Here is an 18,796-nt window from a genome sequence, read left to right as displayed (position 1 = left end):
TCATGCCCAAACCATAGCCAACACGGTCGTACGGCCTAAGAATAAGAAAAATAAAAATATATCGGATGATCCGTTGGTCTGATGGAGAGTTTAGCACAAAATTCTTATTTTAACAAAAATAGTTATATAAAGACTGTTTACATACAATCTCTCTCTCTCTCTCTCTCTCTCTCTCTCTCTCTCTCTCTCTCTCTCTCTCTCTCTCTCTCTCTCTCTCTCTCGGTGGCATAATGAATAGTTAATGGAAATGTTCAAAAGTCTGAATGACATTACAAGTATTATAATCATGTTACGCTAAATACAAATCAGACCATAGACATTGGATTTTAACTAGAAACTGAATGATTACCTATTCAGGCTATAGTAAATATGGCCGCGGGCTTTCTCTTGACTGTATAAAGTTGCAAGTCGTAAGGCAAATGCAGTTTTGCAACCACGGGGGCAATTCCAAATCCTGCTAGCCATTCTTGACTGTTATGGGTTCCAGAGCCGATGGAACAAGGTGAATGGGCGGGGCAAAATTTTGTCAAAAGGTGTTTACATTGCTTACGTAATGAATGTTTTCGACTCCTGGCTCGTTATCACTGGCCATGGCGTCGGCTAGATCATTTTTACTCTATAAAAATTAAAACTATCGGGTTTAGGTTATTGATAATGCTGACAAAATTTGTGTGTGGCTGTAAAATATACATATGTCAACTTTCAGCTACATCCGATGAATTGATAAGGAGCAAAGTCCAAAAAACCGTGTTACAGAGGCCCTGAATCTCATAGTAGTGAATGATTTTTCTTGCACGAAATACCGTTAGTATCCATTGGAGTAATTATATTTAGGGATATAATCCCAAAATATTATGTAATCTTATTCGCATTATAGTACTCAAATTATTAACATTATTACTTGTATTTATTCTATTTTCATTGGTACTCATATTATGAAATTATTGTTTTTATTTCACAATCTAAATAAAGATTCCATTACAGTTATGATACGGTTGTTTCGTGACTTTAATTAATGGCCGGTATTGCCTGCCAGTGGTTATAAAACTCGATTTATAAAATATAATTTCATTAGAATGTAAATATAAAGAAATACTATCATGCTTTCTTTTCAAATATGCACTCATAAATTTATGAAATTTCTATGAAATGTTTTGTTTCCTGATCCTTACGTCTAATCTATTTGTAAAATTAAGCATCAATGATGGTGAGATAAATGAACAAGAGCGGGAGTACATGATTTTTTTTTTTCATTTCTTGTTTATGTGGCATCTAATAGCACACAAAATACCTTGTCAAAGTATCTTTGCCCCCCCCCCCCCCCTCGTTAAAGAAAAATCTGAAATGATGCCCCTAATATTACTGGTTTAAAAGCAGCTTTTGTCTCTCAGTACCAGCTCAGGTTGATTGATTGATTAACAGGTATTATCTGGCATCGTAACAGCAAGGGTCATTGATGCCTTACCAGTTCAGGTCTGATTGATTTTAGGATTTTATGTCCATCGCACAAGCCCTGTGCCGATTATGCTGTTAAATGATTAATTTTTGTATGCCAGAATAGATAGGGTTGTTATGTATGTATGTTCTCCTAATTGCAATATTGCTCTTTATATTTTGTACAAAATCCTGCCTCTAACTCACTCCTTACAATAATATAATACCCTAGCCAAAATTCCCGATATGGCTCCTCAACTGAACAAGATTCACCTATTGGAAGCTGACCCCAGATGATCCGATTTGATCTGAGATTGAGAATCGCTCCATTCGCTAGCAAGGCAGCGTCTTGATAAGGCAGGTCAATTCACGTCTGGCTCACCTCAAGACATCACAAAAGTGTTCCTTCTAATCCACACCAACCAGTTAATCGAACAAAATAAACCGGTGCTCTCACGGAGCAGTAAACAAGGACATCTGCACAGCATAAAAAAGCCTTAGTTCAAACAGCTTAGAACTCTCTGGTTATGAACAGAACCCACTACCTTGAATGAACACGTGGGTGAACAGATTCGAGACAAAACGAAGTTCCTACGCAAAAATATAGATAACCTTCAAACAACAAATAAACCTGGTTACACAGCCTTTCCTCAAACTCGCGATCGCAACAGTAAGATCATAATGACTATAAATCTCTCTTCCCAATTCAAATCTTGGCTTTACACATTCTACAAACTGGATAGTACGTGTGGATTTAAGTGACATAGCAAGGTACTTGATGCTTAATCAAGCTGATTTAGGCTAATGCTACTCATGTGGGGATTTATTTATTATTTCTATTTGATTTGAGTGAGGAACTTGTTGTTCCAGAAAATGTCTCCTTACAACATGCAACAAGGAATCACAGGGGAAGATAGGAGCATTAACACTCAGACACAATACTCTGGCAATATCTTTGGTGATGTAGTTCACAAACCTACACTCTTAATGGAAAGCTTCATCTGTCCACAGGCCTTTAAAAAAAAAAAAAAAAAAAAAAAAAAAAAAGTAATATTGTGACTAAAGCCACCTCACTCTTAAGCTTTATTTCCGCTTCGTCCTAACAACCCCAGTGAGATGCTGAACAGGAATTTATGTTATGAATGGAGCCAGTGGCAATGGATGGGATGTATTGGAGTATAGTTAAAATAGGGATCTTTTCCTTCGAAGCACTAAAAATGAATACTGCGTACATTCACTAATCACTTATCCTTTTATTTTGATCAAATTACTCATTTTAAATTATCAGGTATAACTATCTTGAATTAAATTGTAATACAAACACATAATCAATCAAACAATTGGAGTAAAGATACGAACATGTATAACCTAATATAATTACTTTATTACAAAATTACAACGCTGAATCGGACACCTTAACAAGAGCAAAAAAAAAGTTAAAGCAAACACAATTAAATGAAATAAATGAAATGTACATTTTAGCAAAAATAAAAGGGTAATCAAAATCCTTCTTACTATGGGATTCGAGATCTTTTGCAATAGTAAATTATCAAACTGTAGTCGGACACGTGGTCCCGTGACCCGAGACTTGACTAGTCTCTAAAAGCGAAAATACACAAAAGTTTGTACAAAAATCCCATGCACTCAGCCAGAATTGTGTAAAAACCTAAATAACGTAAAATGAAAATTTAACCTTCTTCAACACTTTAGTAAGAACATGTTTTTCAATCTTCTTATATATAAGGAAAGGGTTTCTTTTTCAAGACAATTCTCTGAAAGACCATTTTCCATGTCAAAACTGTATTTTTATACAATAATAAAACGAACATGGAGATATTTGCCTTTTTTATACACATCTCATTCACTTTCTTCAATAATTTAAAATCTCTCTGCCGCAATTACTTGTTTGATCAGTGTAATTTGAAACTAGACTTTTTATATACAAAGCCACCAAAAATGTGAATCTTTTCTATTGTAATTGTGGAAATGTGTGATTTGACCGATTGACCTGATTTTTTTGTCCTAATTACTCAAAATTATGCCCAGCATACTAAAAATCCACACTTAATATGCCAAACTATTACAGAATCAGTTATCAAATTACTTTTCCTCAAAAATGATTCACACATTCACATTTTCAAAATCTGGGCCTAGTCTACTGAATCGCATATAGATTTTAACTCATGAGCAAGAAGACCGTCGTAGGAAAACTTGTAAAAAGCAGAATAAGTTTTAAAGCATTTACCTTAAGTAAAGACCATTAGGTACCCATTTATGGTAATTAGGCCCATTCTTGATTTTGGTGTCCCCTTCACTGGGTTCGAGGACACATTACTTTGGTCGAAATGCATTTGCATTTTCGTATTTAAGCAAGTGCGGGGTTAGATTAAGAACTTGTAGATGTATAAATCAGGATGATCCTTCCATTCCTTAGACAGGTGAGACTTGAAGTCACTCATGGATGGAGCACTGACTGTGCCCTGACTAAGACTTTTGCACGAGCCAGTATCCCTTGCTGAGAAGAATGTCCTGGGTTGTTGCTACCGAGGTGCATACACCTGCACTTCTCTGGATGGAAGGTTATCTGCATCTTATCAGCCAATTCCTTCATCCGAGCTAGGTTTACCTGCAGGACAAATCTCTCAGGGCCCAGATCTGACAAGACTTCATAAATTTTCGTATCGTCGGCCAACATTAGGATCTTGTTGTCCAGGAGATCCGGTATGTCACACACAAACATCGAAAACAGCGACGGACACAAGACTGAGCCCTAGGGGACCACGCTGCCCAACCACTCCCGCTCAGAGTACTCAGCACCATGACCTGCTGTTGTATGTCAGTGAGGAAGCTCCTCGTCCAGTTCAACACATTGTACTTGTACTGAAGGACTAGAGTTGATTCAATAGACGTGCATGTGGAAGCTGGAAACCTGTTGAATGCCTTAGTTAGCCTAGTCCCGAAATACAATGTCCACTGGGTGGTCATGACTGAGAGCTTCGGTCCATACAATCCAATGCTTCCAAGAGGTTGGTGGTTAATGAATGTCCCTGGATGATCCAATGGATGAAACCATGCTGTTGAGTGCAGAGGAAATTGTTATACCGTAGATGGGCCAGTATGTCTTCCGAGATGAATCTTTCCATGCAACCTGAAAATAAGGATAACTGACAAAATGAATATTTTCCACTCATATGTCGAGTTTAACAGTATTTTTTCTCTTAAAACCCACAAGTTTAACAGTGATTAAAAAGAAAAAAAAAATAACCCCCAAGTATGATAATCAAATTTTTTTCATTAAGTCAGAGTGATTATATGAGAATAATAAAGAAAGTAAAAAAAACCTACTGCAGAAATGATCCATTTCCAATTAATGATGTAAAAGATGCAGAAAATTTCACCAGACTACAAGAGACCTACCGAAACATGGTAAATATGAGTCTAACACAGGCAGTTTTCCCTGATTGTGAAAAAGTTGCATGTGTCAAGCCTGTGTATAAAGGAAAAGGTGATGCAGACAATTCAAGTTCATATAGGCCAATATCAAATCTGTCATATTTTTCGAAAATTATTGAAACTGCTGTACACGAACAAACCTGGAAACATCTGAAAAAATCTAATGCCATACCTGATGATCAATCTGCATACAGAGAAAATTACTCCACAGAAACAACAGTGTTAGCGATAAAAAATGACATAACAGAAATTATAACAAATGACAAGTGTTGCATTCTTGTGATGCTTGATCCAAGTGCAGCATTTGATACTGTAGAACATACATATCTGACGGAAGACCTTAAAGCTGTGGGCATCGTAGAACGAGCATACGACTGGTTTGTGAGCTATCTTGAAAACCGCAAAGTTAAAGTAGTAATATCAAATGTTGAATCTGAGACAAGAAAACTAACCAAAGGGGTGCCTCAAGGCAGTGTACTAGGTCCTCTCCTGTTTGAAATTTACACGATTGAACTGGCAAATATACTTGAAACTCACAGAGTTAAGTTTAAAATATACGCTGATGCTACACAATTCTATTTCCTAATAGAATCAGTTGATGAAGCTAAAAGAAAGATACATGAAATAATGAATGACATTAAGGCTTGGATGTTAACAAAAAAAGCTCAATGAAGACAAAAGTGAATGTATTATTTTTGGAAATGAAAAAGATATAAAAAGAATCGAATGCTTCCAAAGAATTGAAATAGGTCAATCGATCATTAACCTAAAGAAATCTGTCAGGAATCTTGGAGTAATCATGGATGATAGACTGACAATGAACGAACATATAAATAATATGGTAAGAAATTGTAACTATCATATTAGAAACATAGCATTTATTAGTAAATACTTAGATGAAAAATCTACAGCCATACTCATTAATCACCACATATTTTCAAGAATTGATTACTGCAACTCACTGTTCTATGGCTTACCAAATTATCAGCTGAAGAAAATTCAGAGAGTATAAAACAGAGCCGCTAGATACAATAGGGAAAGAATTACCCCTGCACTAATTAAATTACACTGGCTACCGGTAAAAGCGAGAATTGAATACAAACTACTCTTACTAACGTTTAAGATACTGAACCAAAATTAACCAAAATATCTAAAAGAATGCCTGAATAAACTAGAACTAGAAACAAATGTTAACACAAGACACATGAGTGACAAACATAGGCTATCTGAATCAAGAACAAATAGTAAATTTGGTGAAAGTGCTTTTAGCTACTGTGCGCCTAGACATTATAATAAACTGCCAACTGAAATGAAGGACCTAGAGGGGGCAATTGAATTTAAGAAGAAACTAAAGACATTACTTTTCACAAGATCATATGATTTGGAAGATGCTACAATCAAAGAATTGTATAAGTTATAATGAAAATGTTTCGTTAGATGATTAATATGGACCCGCCCGAGAAGTAGTTCACTCGACTTCAGTGGAGGGTTGGATTTAAACCCAAAACAAGTAAACAAGTAAGTAAAAATGGGGGTCACGACCCAACGCAACCCCTCTGAATCCGGTAGTTTATTTCTGCAGTGTATCTACTTAGTTTATTGGGTTATGTTTGTTGCAATGGATTAGAAAGATGGTTACAAAATGTTAATAAAATCTTAATATCTAAAAAGGATTACGAAGAATGAAAACAACAGATTATTTGGAGGTATAATAAATCTATTGATTGAAAAAGTTTGATTTAAATGTTATGAGGACAATGATAAATAACATAGAAAAGACACTGGAAAATAAAAACGAAAACATTCCCAGTAATCTAAGACGAGGCTAAAATGGAGGGGCGTTACAAAGCCCAAAGTAGTGTAGTCACACTTGTCCCATCGTTCAGCAGGATTCGTAATTTCGTAAAAGATTCCGGGTAAAACAAAGAATATAAGAGTCAAGATGTTCCTCGCAAAATCATTCAATGCAGAACATAAAGATCTTATTCATGATGTGGCTTTTGATTTCTATGGTCGTCGTATGGCAACATGTTCCAGTGACCAGAGTGTGAAGGTAACTAATGTTGGTTAGGCTAATTAGCCTGATTTTTTTTTTTTTTGTTACGGGGTAGAATGATAGATTGCAATTGTCCTATATCTAGTAAGGCATAATTAAGATTATTCGGTGTTCTCACATCTCAAGAAGTTGTCTTTACCTGTTATATTGATCAAAACTAAAGTATCTCCAAATGTCCTGAATGCCCATAATTTGGTAAATTTGTAGAATAGTACAATAGTAGTCAAGGCCAAAATAATGGGTTTTGACGTAGTAAAAATCTATTTTTGCGGCAGATAGCCATGTCGTCCTGAAGGAAGTTCCCTTCGGCATCTTCCTACTGTATAATATTCAGCGAGTGATATTACAAGAGAATTACCGTCGGGTATCACGGGGTTCTAATCCCCTGAACGACTATCCGAAGATACCGTGTATAATCAGGGACGTATCCGAAGATAACCGTAGATATCTGCACCCCCAATAGACTTTACCCAGTCTAATCCACTAAGGGGAAGGTTAAGTGAGGCGTCATTACATATCCTCTCGCCTTACGGTGCCCTCGTACGTCTCTGGCACCCCATTCCTTTGTCGCAGCTTCGATGTACTGTTGTGTTGTTTTGTTGTGCGCTCTTTATCAGCTTCTTTAGAAGATTTTCTTAGTTTGGTGGCTTCCTCTGAGTTATTGTATGATGTTTTGAACGTTTCTGATAACAATAATTGACGGAAACACACAGTGTTTCAGTTCTGGTGTGTTGACTACCATGACAAAAAAAAAATATGGGTGTCCACTAGTTATTGCCATCCTAACGTTCAAAACACCTTTAAATACAGTACACTGTATACCAGTCTTATTTTATGCTAATGACCAACTTGTTGAAACGGTATTTTTTTGGGAGCAGGGGGTTCGACTACTAGGTTGGCCAGGGCACCAGCCACCCATTGAGATACTGTTGCTACTGCTTGAGAGTACTTTGACTGGTCAGACAGTACTATATTGGATCCTTCTTTCTGGTTACGGTTCATTTTGCCTACACACACACACACCGAATAGTCTGGCCTATTTTTCACAGATTCTCCTCAGCCCTCATCATCTGACAACACTGAGATTACCAAACAATTTTTCTTCACCCAAGGGGTTAACTACTGCACTGTAATTATTCAGTGACCATTTTCCTCTTGGTAAGGGTAGAAGAGACTTTGTTAATATATGATATTTTCATTACTAGCAAAACTGAAATTCGCTATAATAAATGGACGAGTACTCGTTAGTTTGGTATTTTTCTCTATATGTTCAATAGGGGCTGGGGTATAATAACTTGTGTATCGGTCGATTAAAATGTGAAGTATATCTTACTGTAAGTCTATTGTTTACATATGGGAGACTGATGTTGAGTTACTGTGGTAACTGCGCAGGCGTTGCTTGCATTTGTTTTGGCCAACTTTTCTGTTTTTTCTATAACGTAATCATTAACCTGGCTTTCTTAACCAATTAGGAGATTCCAGATATTTATGCTTAAGTTCCCGGATGTTCTATAACAGCCATTTTTTTCCACCTTTCCCTTCAGTATGAGTTAAACCACTATCAAATAGATGTCTCCAAGATGGAACTTAAGGGAAGTACAATCTTTTTTTAAATTTAGTCTTAATTTCATTTATGTCGGCAATTAATTAAGATGGAAACGCTCTCCGTTCAGTGTATAGCTATTGTTACCCATGTGAAAGCAAAAAATAACTTGGAAATAATGAGCCACGGGGAATGTAAGCGCAGCTCAACATTACTGCTTGCTAGTACATACGAAGCTTGCAGTTTTTCTTTTTACACGAGCAAAGCAAGCGCACACCAGAGCGAAAACCATTAGAAGGACGTGAAGTGAATCCTAGATAATTATGATACTTTAATTTTCAGCCACTTATGTGAATCATATATTTTTCTAACTGGTTATCTAGTGTTTATTTTGCATCCTGACCATTATTATTACTGCAAATCACTTTTTTTGGCATTTCCCCACCCAAAAAAACCCTGGTTTCCCACTGGAGTCCCCCATAATTATCTTTACATAAAGGGGTCGTAAAATAATTATGGTCAAAATGCATAAAAAACAAGATAGTGAGTAGGAAAAATATATGGTTCATGTACTGTATTTGGCTAGAAATTAAAGTATCACATATTCATCAGAGACTCTTTAATTATGGTAAGCAGCTCTTTTAGGAGGACACTCCAAAATCAAACCATTGTTCTCTAGTCTTGGGTAGTGTCATAGTCTCTGTACCATGGCCTTGTACTGCCTTGAATTAGAGTTCTCTTGCTTAAGGGTACACTTGGGTACGCTATTCTATCTTATTTCTCTTCCTTTTGGTTTATAGTTTTTTATAGTTGATATAGGAGATATTTATTTTAATGTTGTTACTGTTCTTAAAATATCCTATTTTTCCTTGTTTCCTTTCCTCACTAGGCTATTTTCCTTGTTGGAGCCCCTGGGCTTATAGCATCCTGCTTTTCCATCTAGGGTTGTAGCTTAGTAATAAATAATAATAATAATTGTAATAACTCAAAAGCTAGGTTTTGGCCAGGTATTGTTATAAAAAACAGGCTTTTCCATTACTTTAGTCCCATGCTTAGTCGAGATGGGACCCAAACAGGACGAAGTCATACTTCAAACACCCCTTACTTAAAGTGTGTTTCGAGGTATGTTGTTCCACCGAGTTAACATTATCTCAATGCTCCTCTGTTCTGGAAAATGTTACTTAGTACTATGCCAATTAACTGCAAAGGTGAGTATTTGTTCTGTAATTGGAATACAAACCTATGCTATTTATTAGGGGTATTACTTTCGGTGAAGGTGAAAGGACGAGCCATTAAAATTTAGCGAGAGTTAACTGCCCATTGCGGTTTGGGGGGTAGCTTGCTACCGCTCCCACTCGCACACCTATGATTTAGCTCACTTTGGTTTTGGCTTGGATGGTGAAAAGTCGTTGCCATTCTTCATCCTCCCCAAGTAAATTTGAGACTGCCATTAATGCTATTTATTTGTGCTTTCTCTTTATTAGTGTGTGTTTGTGTTGACTTTTGCCGACATGCGTACCTGCCCTGGACTTGACGGCAAGCCTTCGTTACCTTCATGTCAGCCGTTGACACCGATCATCATACCCTTTGTCCTGCCTGCAGAAGTCAACGGTGTGATAGCGAAAATAAGTGTAGTGAGTGTCGGGAGAGGTCTGCCTCTCGGTGGGAAAGGTTTGGGCGCAGGTGGAAGAAGTCAAAGCAGGATATTCCTCCTTCAAAGGTTTCTTCGAATGGGAAAAAAACCCAAGGCTTGTTCTTTCGCTTCACGACCTTCCTCCCAAGCTCCTGCTCGGCTCTTTAATTGATGGTTAACCCCGGTCTTCGAGAGATGGTGTTGCTTCCCCTAGCGAAGTGGCCCCACCTCTCCCCCTAGGTTAGGCCTTGTGTCTTTCTCCTTTTATTCAGATGTGGTCGTCCTTGAGGCTTCTAAGTCCGCCCTTCAAGGACTCCTTGCTGCAGCTCATCATCCGTGGTGCTAGTGTGCAGCCTCCGTCGACTTCGGAGGTGGATCCTCTGTCGTTTGTTGACGTAGTGGTGTCTGAAGCGCCTTTTACTGCTGCTGCCAACACCCCTGCCCCTCCCGACTCTTCAACTGATGCTGCCGACTGCGCTAACCCCGTTCCTGATCATCCTTCGAGGGGGAAGCAAACTCTTTTGTCCCTCTCTTCTGCGAGTGCTTCTCCTTGGAGGAGGAGTTCACTCATGGAGACTTCTCTGCGGAGGACTGCTGCTTCCAAAGGTCAGCTTGCTAATCCACCGTCCCCCAGAGGGCGTCAACGATCTCGCAGAGTTTGTCCTCCGCTTTCCCTGAGAGGTGTCCCTTCACCATCGGTGAAAAGGCGCCTCTTCGGCTCTTCAGCCTCGTCTTTGCAGCCTTCCCCACCAGAGGAGCCTTTTCTTCTGTCGTCCTCTGGCCCTCGACCTTTGCCCTCTCCTGGACTTTCTCCTGGCGATGCTGCCGCTAGTCCTCGGACTTCGGCCTTGGATTCTTCTGTGGATCGCGTGCGATCCCCTTCGGAGGATGTTCGCCTTTCTAAAGGGCACATCCATGTTCCCGACCTTCCAACACGCCGATCTTCTGCTTCTCGCCGGCCTTCTGACCTGCCTTCTTGGTTCCTGACTCCTGTTCCATGCCTGCCTGCTTGTAATGTGTTCAAACGTCACTCGTCCTCACGAACACACCGCCTTACACAGCGTTCCAGTCCTTCAACCCACCAGCGCCCGCCAACAACTCGTCAGCGGCCACCAGGCCGTCAATGCTCTCCAGCGCATTAGCGCTTTCCTGCGCTTCAGCTCTCCACTGCCCCAGCGCTCTCCAAGCGCATTCGCGCCTTGCGAAGTGCCAGCGTTTGCCAACTCGCCAGTGCACCTGCGCTCTCCTGCCCTCCAGCACTCTCCTACATGTCAGCCGTCTCTAGCTCGCCAACGCTCTCCTGCACGTCTGTGTTCACCAGCTCACAAGCGCTCTCCTGCGTGCCAGCACTCTTCTGGGCGCCAACACACCAGTACTACAGTGGAACAAGTTTCTCCAACTTCAAGGAAATCTCGCACTCAAAAGGAACAGGAAGGTAGGTGTTTTGACAGGTCACCGTCGCCCCATTTTCCACTCCAGAAATGCATTACAGAGTGACCGCTGGAGAAAGAGGGAACGGGCTCCACAGAAGGGTTCAAGGTACTGAAGATATCATCTTCGAAGGCGGACCCACTGCATCAACCATCGGTCGAGATTCCTCACAGGGAACCTTTGGTCCCTTTCTCTTCAACAGGGCTTTCTGATAGTGCAACGGTCAGCAAGCAGCCTTGTTTCAGTGCCATAGTCCGAGCAGTTGTGCAAGCCTTCGGGCCTTCTTTTTCATCTCTCTTCTGTGACCCCTCATCATCCGTCGGCACCAGCAGAGCTTCTGTAGAGAGACTCTGCTACTTCTCCCTTGAAGAAGAATAGAGGATTCTCAGACGCAGTAGCATCACTTAGGGTGGAACTGACTCCTGTTAGGCCATCTAGGCCTGTCCTTCCGGACTCTCCCTCCGGTCGCTCTCCTGCCTCACCTCTGCCAAGGGAACCTCGCGAGGGACGGATTTCCTCCCTCCTGCCTGTGGAGGAAGGTTCTCCTTGCACAGCGAGCTCTCCACCTCCAGTGGAAGTCAGGAAGGACAACTCCAACTGGCCTACGATGCCAGAGTCCTATCTCCTTCCCCGGAAGGAATCGAAGGACTCTAAGACACTGCATAAGTCCTCTTCAAGGACCTCCAGGCCTGAAGGAACCACCAGTCACTCTAAGAATGTTCAAAACCCACCCCGAGAGGAGCTCTTGGGGGTGGAAGAAGGAAATTTCGCTGCCAGGCCCTCTTCTGAGGGGTAGCAGAAAGAGTCAGAACATGCCTTCTGGCAAATCCTGACTCTCATCAGGGTGCTCGACGGGTTTACCGACCCAGAGATTCCCCCATGAGAGGGCAGATACACAGTCTTAGATCGTGTCTTTGGCACTCGGAAGCCCTCAAAGACAAGTGCAGCCTTGCTCTGGTTTTAAGGGCTAAAGAGTGCCAGGGCAAAGATTGCCCATCAGATTTCCAATCTCTCCTCCTCTCAACGTTCTAGCTCTACCGCCAAGCTCCTCTCAATGTTTTAGCTCTACCGCCAAGCTCCTCTCAACGTTCTAGCTCTACCGCCAAGCTCCTCTCAATGTTCTGGCTCTACCGCCAAGCTCCTCTCAATGTTCTAGCTGTACCGCCAAGCTCCTCTCAATGTTCTAGCTGTACCGCCAAGCTCCTCCCACCTCCTCGCGTCTAGCAGGGGAGATACTTTGAGGTCTTGGACGAGCCTCGTCCAGCTCTTCCACTCAATCACTCTTTGGAAGAGTTCACCAAGAGGGGGTCTCTTGAGAGGCTCTCCAGCCATCAGGTCTCTTTCTCAGCAGCTGATAGCCTCAACCAGGAAAAAGTCACGAAGTATGTCATGCAAGCTACTTTGTGGCTTGATATTTGGTTGGGAATCCTGGTACGGACCGAGGATTTTTCCAGGGAACGTACCAGGAAAGCTTTGGAAACTTTCCTTCTCTCAGGCACCCACACCATTGAGTTTCTTGCCCAACAAGTCTCAAACTTATGGGCGAACATCCTGAAACGTCAAGATGCGGTGTCTTAAGAGATTCCATCAGCAGGTCCAGAATGCCGAGATAGCTAGACTCAATAACTCCTCTCTAAAGGGATCCCCTCTTTTCGAGCTAAAAGACTTGGAACTCGCTTCTGAGAGATGGAGGAAGTCTCACCAGGCCTCTATCCTCCATAGGGCTTTGTCATCCAAGCCCTATAAACCAACAGCTCCTCAGCAATCCCGTCCAAACAAGACCTCGACGAACAAGACAGCAGCGAAGCCAGTGGTGTCTAAAATGCAATTTCCGTCCCAGGACAGGGAGGAAAACTTCTTAAAGGGAGCGGCCGAGGCCGCAAACGCTAGGATAGGCACTTCCCTTCGCTTTGTCCACCAGTGGGGGATGCCTAAAAATTTGCTGGGACAGGTGGAAGCAACTCGGGGTCGAACCCTGGACAGTCTTGTGTGATTCATTTAAGGTATCGCGTCCTGTTCACAACATCTCTCCCTCCCCTGATCAGGAATCCAGTGTTAAAAGACTCCTTTGTGAAGGGATCAGCAAGGGGGCTAGCCCTCCGGGCAGAAGTCTAGACCCTGTTGAAGAAGGGCGCTCTCCAGGAGGTCCTCGATGGGTCTCCAGGCTTCTTCAGTCGACTCTCTCCTGTGAAAAAGGCGTCTGGAGGCTGGAGATCAGCCATCGACCTCTCGGCTCTGAACAAGCTAGTCAAGCAAACTCCGTTCAGCTTGGAGACGGCAGACACAGTCAGACAAGCGGTAAGACCACCCAAAGGACAAGTGCTTGCAGATCCCAATCCATCCGTCTTCAAGGACGTTCTTAAGATTCAGCCTAGACATCAGGAAATACCAGTTCAAGGTGCTGTGCTTTGGTCTTTCCATAGTACTGTACCTCGAGTCTTCACCAAAGTGTTCGCCCTAGTGTCATCGTAGGCACACAGGATTGGCCTATGCCTCCTCCGTTATCTGGACGACTGGCTAATCCTAGTAGACTTGGTGTTAACCCTTCTTCAACACGACTTGGTGTTAACCCTTCTTCAACACGACTTGGTGTTAACCCTTCTTCAACACCGAGACAAACTTCGGAGACTTTGCCAAGATCTGGAGATCATGGTAAACCTCGAAAAGTCCTCTCTGCTTCCTACGCAGAGACTGGCATGATAATAAACACCAATCTCCACAAAGCCCTCCCATCAGACGACAGGATGATGAGGCTGAGAAAGGTCGCAAGACCCTTTCTCAGACACGAAGAACTTCCATCCCAAACGTGACTACGTCTTCTCGGGCACCTTTCATCTCTGACCCGTCTAGTTCCTCAGGATTTGATTTCTCCAATAACGACTCGTCCAGGTGATATCAGGCCTTCAACTCCCCGGACATCCTGATTCCCATGGGAGCAGCGGAACAGACTGACCTCGAATGGTGGTGTCAGACGAGAATCTACGAAAGGGAATGTATCTTCTCAATCTCCCCCCGGATTTCATGCTGTTCTCAGACGCTTCAAAATAAAGGATGGGGGGCCCATGTGCTGCGCCTCACGACCTCAGGCCTCTGGTCAGAGTCAGAAGAATATCTCCACATAAATCTCCTAGAAATGAAGGCCGTCTTCCTGGTCCTTCAACAGTTCCACCAGTTCCTTGCAGGCCACTCAGTGGTGGGGATGAGTAACAACACCACATTAGTGGCATGCATCAACAAGCAAGGAGGTACTTTTTCGCAGCCTCTATCCCATCTAACAGTAGAGATACCGAGATGAGCCGAGATTCACTTGATACCACTATCGGCACGCTTCATTCTAGGCAAAACAAATGTGCTCGCCGATAACCTGAGCAGAGCCTCTCGGATAGTGAGTACCGATTGGTCTTTGGATCATCTAGTACCCAACAAAGTTCTGACTTTGTGGGTTTTTCAGACTGTGGATCCCTTCGCAATGGCCCTGAACGTGAGGCCCCCATTGTACTGCTTCGCAGTCCCAGACCCCTAGGCTCTCTGTCAAGATGCATTCCAACAACGGTGGGGCAACATCAACGTCTATGCCTTTCCCCCATTCTGTGTGAGGAGGAAGGTACTTAACAAGGCCAGAACTTCGGTCAACCTCTTAATTACTCTCATAGCTCCGCTATGGCATCATGCAGAATGGTTTCCGGACCTTCTGCAACTCTTGACTGAGTCTCCTAGAGAACTCACTCCATGACATGACACGATTTACGTAGACAACCACATGCCAACATATTCCCCAAAGCTGTAGCTTCACTACAATTAACACCTGGAGATTCCAGCATCTCCTCAGTCAAAGAAAATTTTCGCGACAATTTGGGAGCAGGATGTCTGGATACCTGCGGAAATCATTTGCAGCAGTCTACCAGACAAAGTGGAAAGTTTTCTGTGGTTGTTGTCATGGAAGGGGTATCTCTGCTCTTGCTGCCACTATTCCTTGTGTATTTGTGTGAAGAAATGCGCCTTTCAGTCTCGCCGGTAAAAGGCTATCGCTCAGCCTTAAGCCTTGCCCTTAGACTGAACGGAATGGACATTTCCTCATCGCTAGAAGTTTCTTTGCTCATACAGAGTTATGAACTTACTATCTGAAGTGAGACCTCCCCCGTGGGATGTGGTTCGAGTTCTCAGGTCTCTAAAGAGACCTCCCTATGAACCATTATGCCAGGCAGCAGATCTTCACCTGACTTGGAAGACGGTGTTCCTACAAGATTTGGCTTTGGCTAAGCAAGTCGGTGAACTTCATGGTCTCTCATACGACATCGCCCATTCAAGGGGATGGGGAGAGGTAACATTCATCTTCGTCCCTGATTTTGTTGCCAAGACTCGGAATCCAGGAGTGGTGGATCCTTGATTCAACTTTCTCCGGATTTCGAGTCTCCGCTCAGTAAGAGATGACCCTGATCATCTCTTACTCTGCCCAGTGAGGAGTTTGAGGCTGTAGCTCGTTCCCGTGTGCCTGCACTTTTCATCAGCACAGGGAGGAACAAGAGGAGCGTCGCCAAGAACACCATCTCTGCGTGGATTTGCTACTTCATAGACCATGCACTGAATCCAGAGCCCCCTCCTTCACGTTGCCCCAGAACTCATGATGTCAAGGGTGTAGCTACATCCCTGGCCTTCAAGAGAAATTTCTCAGTGAAGTAGGTTCTACAGGCTGGGGTGTGGAAATGTCTGAATACGTTCACAGCCCATTACCTGCAAGACGTGACCCACAGGAGGCTCAGTATGTTCTCTATCGGCCTTGTGATGGCTGTACAACAGTTTGTATAATACCCCTTAGTCTTTATTGGAGAAGTAGCAGAAGGTTGAGGGCACTGTTACAAGGGTTTTAGTCTGCGTGAATGAAAAGGTATGGCTGGCTCATTCTTTTCTTCATCCTCTCCTCTCTTGGGGAAAGCAGCATCCTGTGTTCTTTGCACAAGTCGACCTCAAACCACTGCAGGTAAACCATGCTTCCTTGTGTACCTAGTATTAAGCTAATATTGTTGCATCCCCATACACTGGCCAGGTAGTTTTGGGAAAGACGTGGTTACAACAGTTTTTTCCCTACAAAGACACAGAATAACTTTTACCTGGACAGTCACATTACTAAATATCTCCACACAGCTTGCGCAGGTCGCGGACCTTGCATAGCAAGTTTAAGCGAGGTGCAGAGGGACTTTATTTTTTGTACAAACCTATTCAAGATAAGGAGCCCCCTGGGTACCTAAAAAGCCAGATTGGCAGGGACGTCCACCCTCCTAATGGGCGAATCACCCCTAACAATGACATTCGGAGAAAATTTTTATTTTTCCTAACGATACAAACCTTAGCTATTTATACAAACTTACCTGCCAGCCCTGTCACCCTGAAGTCTTACCTCCAAGCAAAGTGAGCTAAATTACTGTTGTGAGAGTGTGTGCAGTAGCAATCTACCCCGCCTCCCTCGCTAGCTAAGGGAATGGGTAGTCAACCCTTGCGAAATTTTAAAGTCTCGTTCTTTCAGCTTCGCCGAAAGTAATACCCGTAACAAATAGCTAAAGGTTTGTATTGTTAGGAAAAATGTAAATTATCTCCGATTTTGTCATATTTTTTCCTTGCTATATAAACCTGAGTCCTTTAACTTTAACCCCAGCCATCTGAAAGTCTCAGATGCAATCTAAGTGACTTCAGTGTACTGGCATGGGGTTCGGGCTTCCTTGCTGCCGGCCAGTAACTACCAATACCTCTTTAAAGGCTAGATTGCTGAGCTCCAGCTGGCCTAGAATCATCTAATTAAAGGTATCAGGTTTATATAGTTAGAAAAAGTACAAGGTACTTTTAAAATTTGTGATATTTGGTACAATAATCTATTATAATTGATTTTTCAAAAAAGAAAACTGCAATGGTAACAAATCTGGTGTGATTAATGATACAATAAGGTCAACCCTGTTTAGGCTGTAATTCAATGTTTTTTAGGAAGTATTTTCCCTTGTCCATTAGTCAAAAGCAGCTTAACTATTTCATCCCTTACTAGTGTTTTCTGTACTGTATGTTTGAAAATTGTAATGATTTACCCATATAAGTAGGTGTTATCATTTGTTATAGGTTTGGGATTTAAATGAAGAAGGTGAATGGATTTGCACCTGTTCAATGAAGAAACATTGTGGATCCGTGTGGAAAGTAACATGGGCACATCCAGAGTTTGGACAGATTATTGCCACGTGTTCCTTTGATCGCACTGTCATAGTATGGGAAGAGATAGGTATGTTTTATATAAATATTTTTTTTATGGTTTTAAGTCTTTTATAGTACTGTATAGTACTGTATTTATGTTTGTTCCGTAACTGGAATACAAACCAACGCTATTTATAGGGGTATTACTTTCGGTAAAGGAGAAAGGACGAGCCATTAGAATTTTGCGAAGGTTAACTATCCATTCTGCTATTTAGCGGGGTGTAGGGAGGATAGCTAGCTACCCCTCGCACTCATACACCTGTGACTGTGCTTCACTTTACTTTTGGCTCTGAGGGAGAGTGGTTGTTGCCGCTCTTTCTCACCTATTTTGGACTGCCATTAATCTTTATATGTTTAACTTACGTTTGTTCTGTAACTGAAATACAAACTACGCTATTTAATATGGGTAATTACTTTCGGCGTAGCTGAAATGACGAGCTATTAGAATTTTAACGAGGGTTTATTACCCCACTGCTAGTTAGCGGGGGATAGGGAGGGGTAGTATATTACCCCCCCCCCCTTGCACACACCTGTGCTGAGCTTCTGACGAGTTATCTCAAACCTCTGCTCCTGTTACTGATGTAGCTGAAGGCTTAGCTCCCCCCTCTGCATACCCTTCGAGGGAGTCCAACGGTCTCGCCTGCAGGTGATTCTCCCCCTCGGGGGAGTTCACTGACAGAGACTCCTCTTCGGAGGACTGCCGACGGTCTACCTGCTGCGCACAGAGGGCGTTTAAGGCGTAAGGCCTGCCTTCCCCTCCGCCGTAGAGGCCTTCTTTCAAATCACCTGCCCTTCCAGCTACATCCTTGGACCTGTCCGCTGATCGTTCGCGATCTCCTACTCCTGCCAGACCGGCTGACCTGCCGTCGCCCTTCCTAGCTGCCGACGCGCTGTGGGCACCCACGCATCCTGCGATCAAGCAGGCCACGGTCCCTTTGGGGCAAAAGGGACTTGCTCACATTGTAGCAAAGTCCCTTAAGCGCCAGGTATCACCTGCGCGCCAGTGCGCTCTACA

General features: G+C 42.6%; 1 protein-coding gene across 1 annotated transcript in view; it reads left to right on the top strand.

Moving 5' to 3' along the window:
- Window positions 1-6,734: 6,734 nt before the first annotated feature.
- The window catches only part of Nup44A (nuclear pore complex protein Nup44A), a 112,966-nt gene continuing 100,904 nt past the window's right edge, over window positions 6,735-18,796 (top strand). Inside the window, exons 1-2 of the mRNA XM_068375230.1 lie at window positions 6,735-6,940; window positions 17,653-17,809. Coding sequence (XP_068231331.1) covers window positions 6,830-6,940; window positions 17,653-17,809 — 268 coding nt within the window. The 5' untranslated portion in view covers window positions 6,735-6,829. The remainder of the gene's footprint in view (window positions 6,941-17,652; window positions 17,810-18,796) is intronic.

This window comes from Palaemon carinicauda, chromosome 6 (assembly GCF_036898095.1).
Source record: "Palaemon carinicauda isolate YSFRI2023 chromosome 6, ASM3689809v2, whole genome shotgun sequence".
NCBI classification, from domain to species: domain Eukaryota; kingdom Metazoa; phylum Arthropoda; class Malacostraca; order Decapoda; family Palaemonidae; genus Palaemon; species Palaemon carinicauda.
This window is presented reverse-complemented; position numbering and strand designations above follow the sequence as displayed.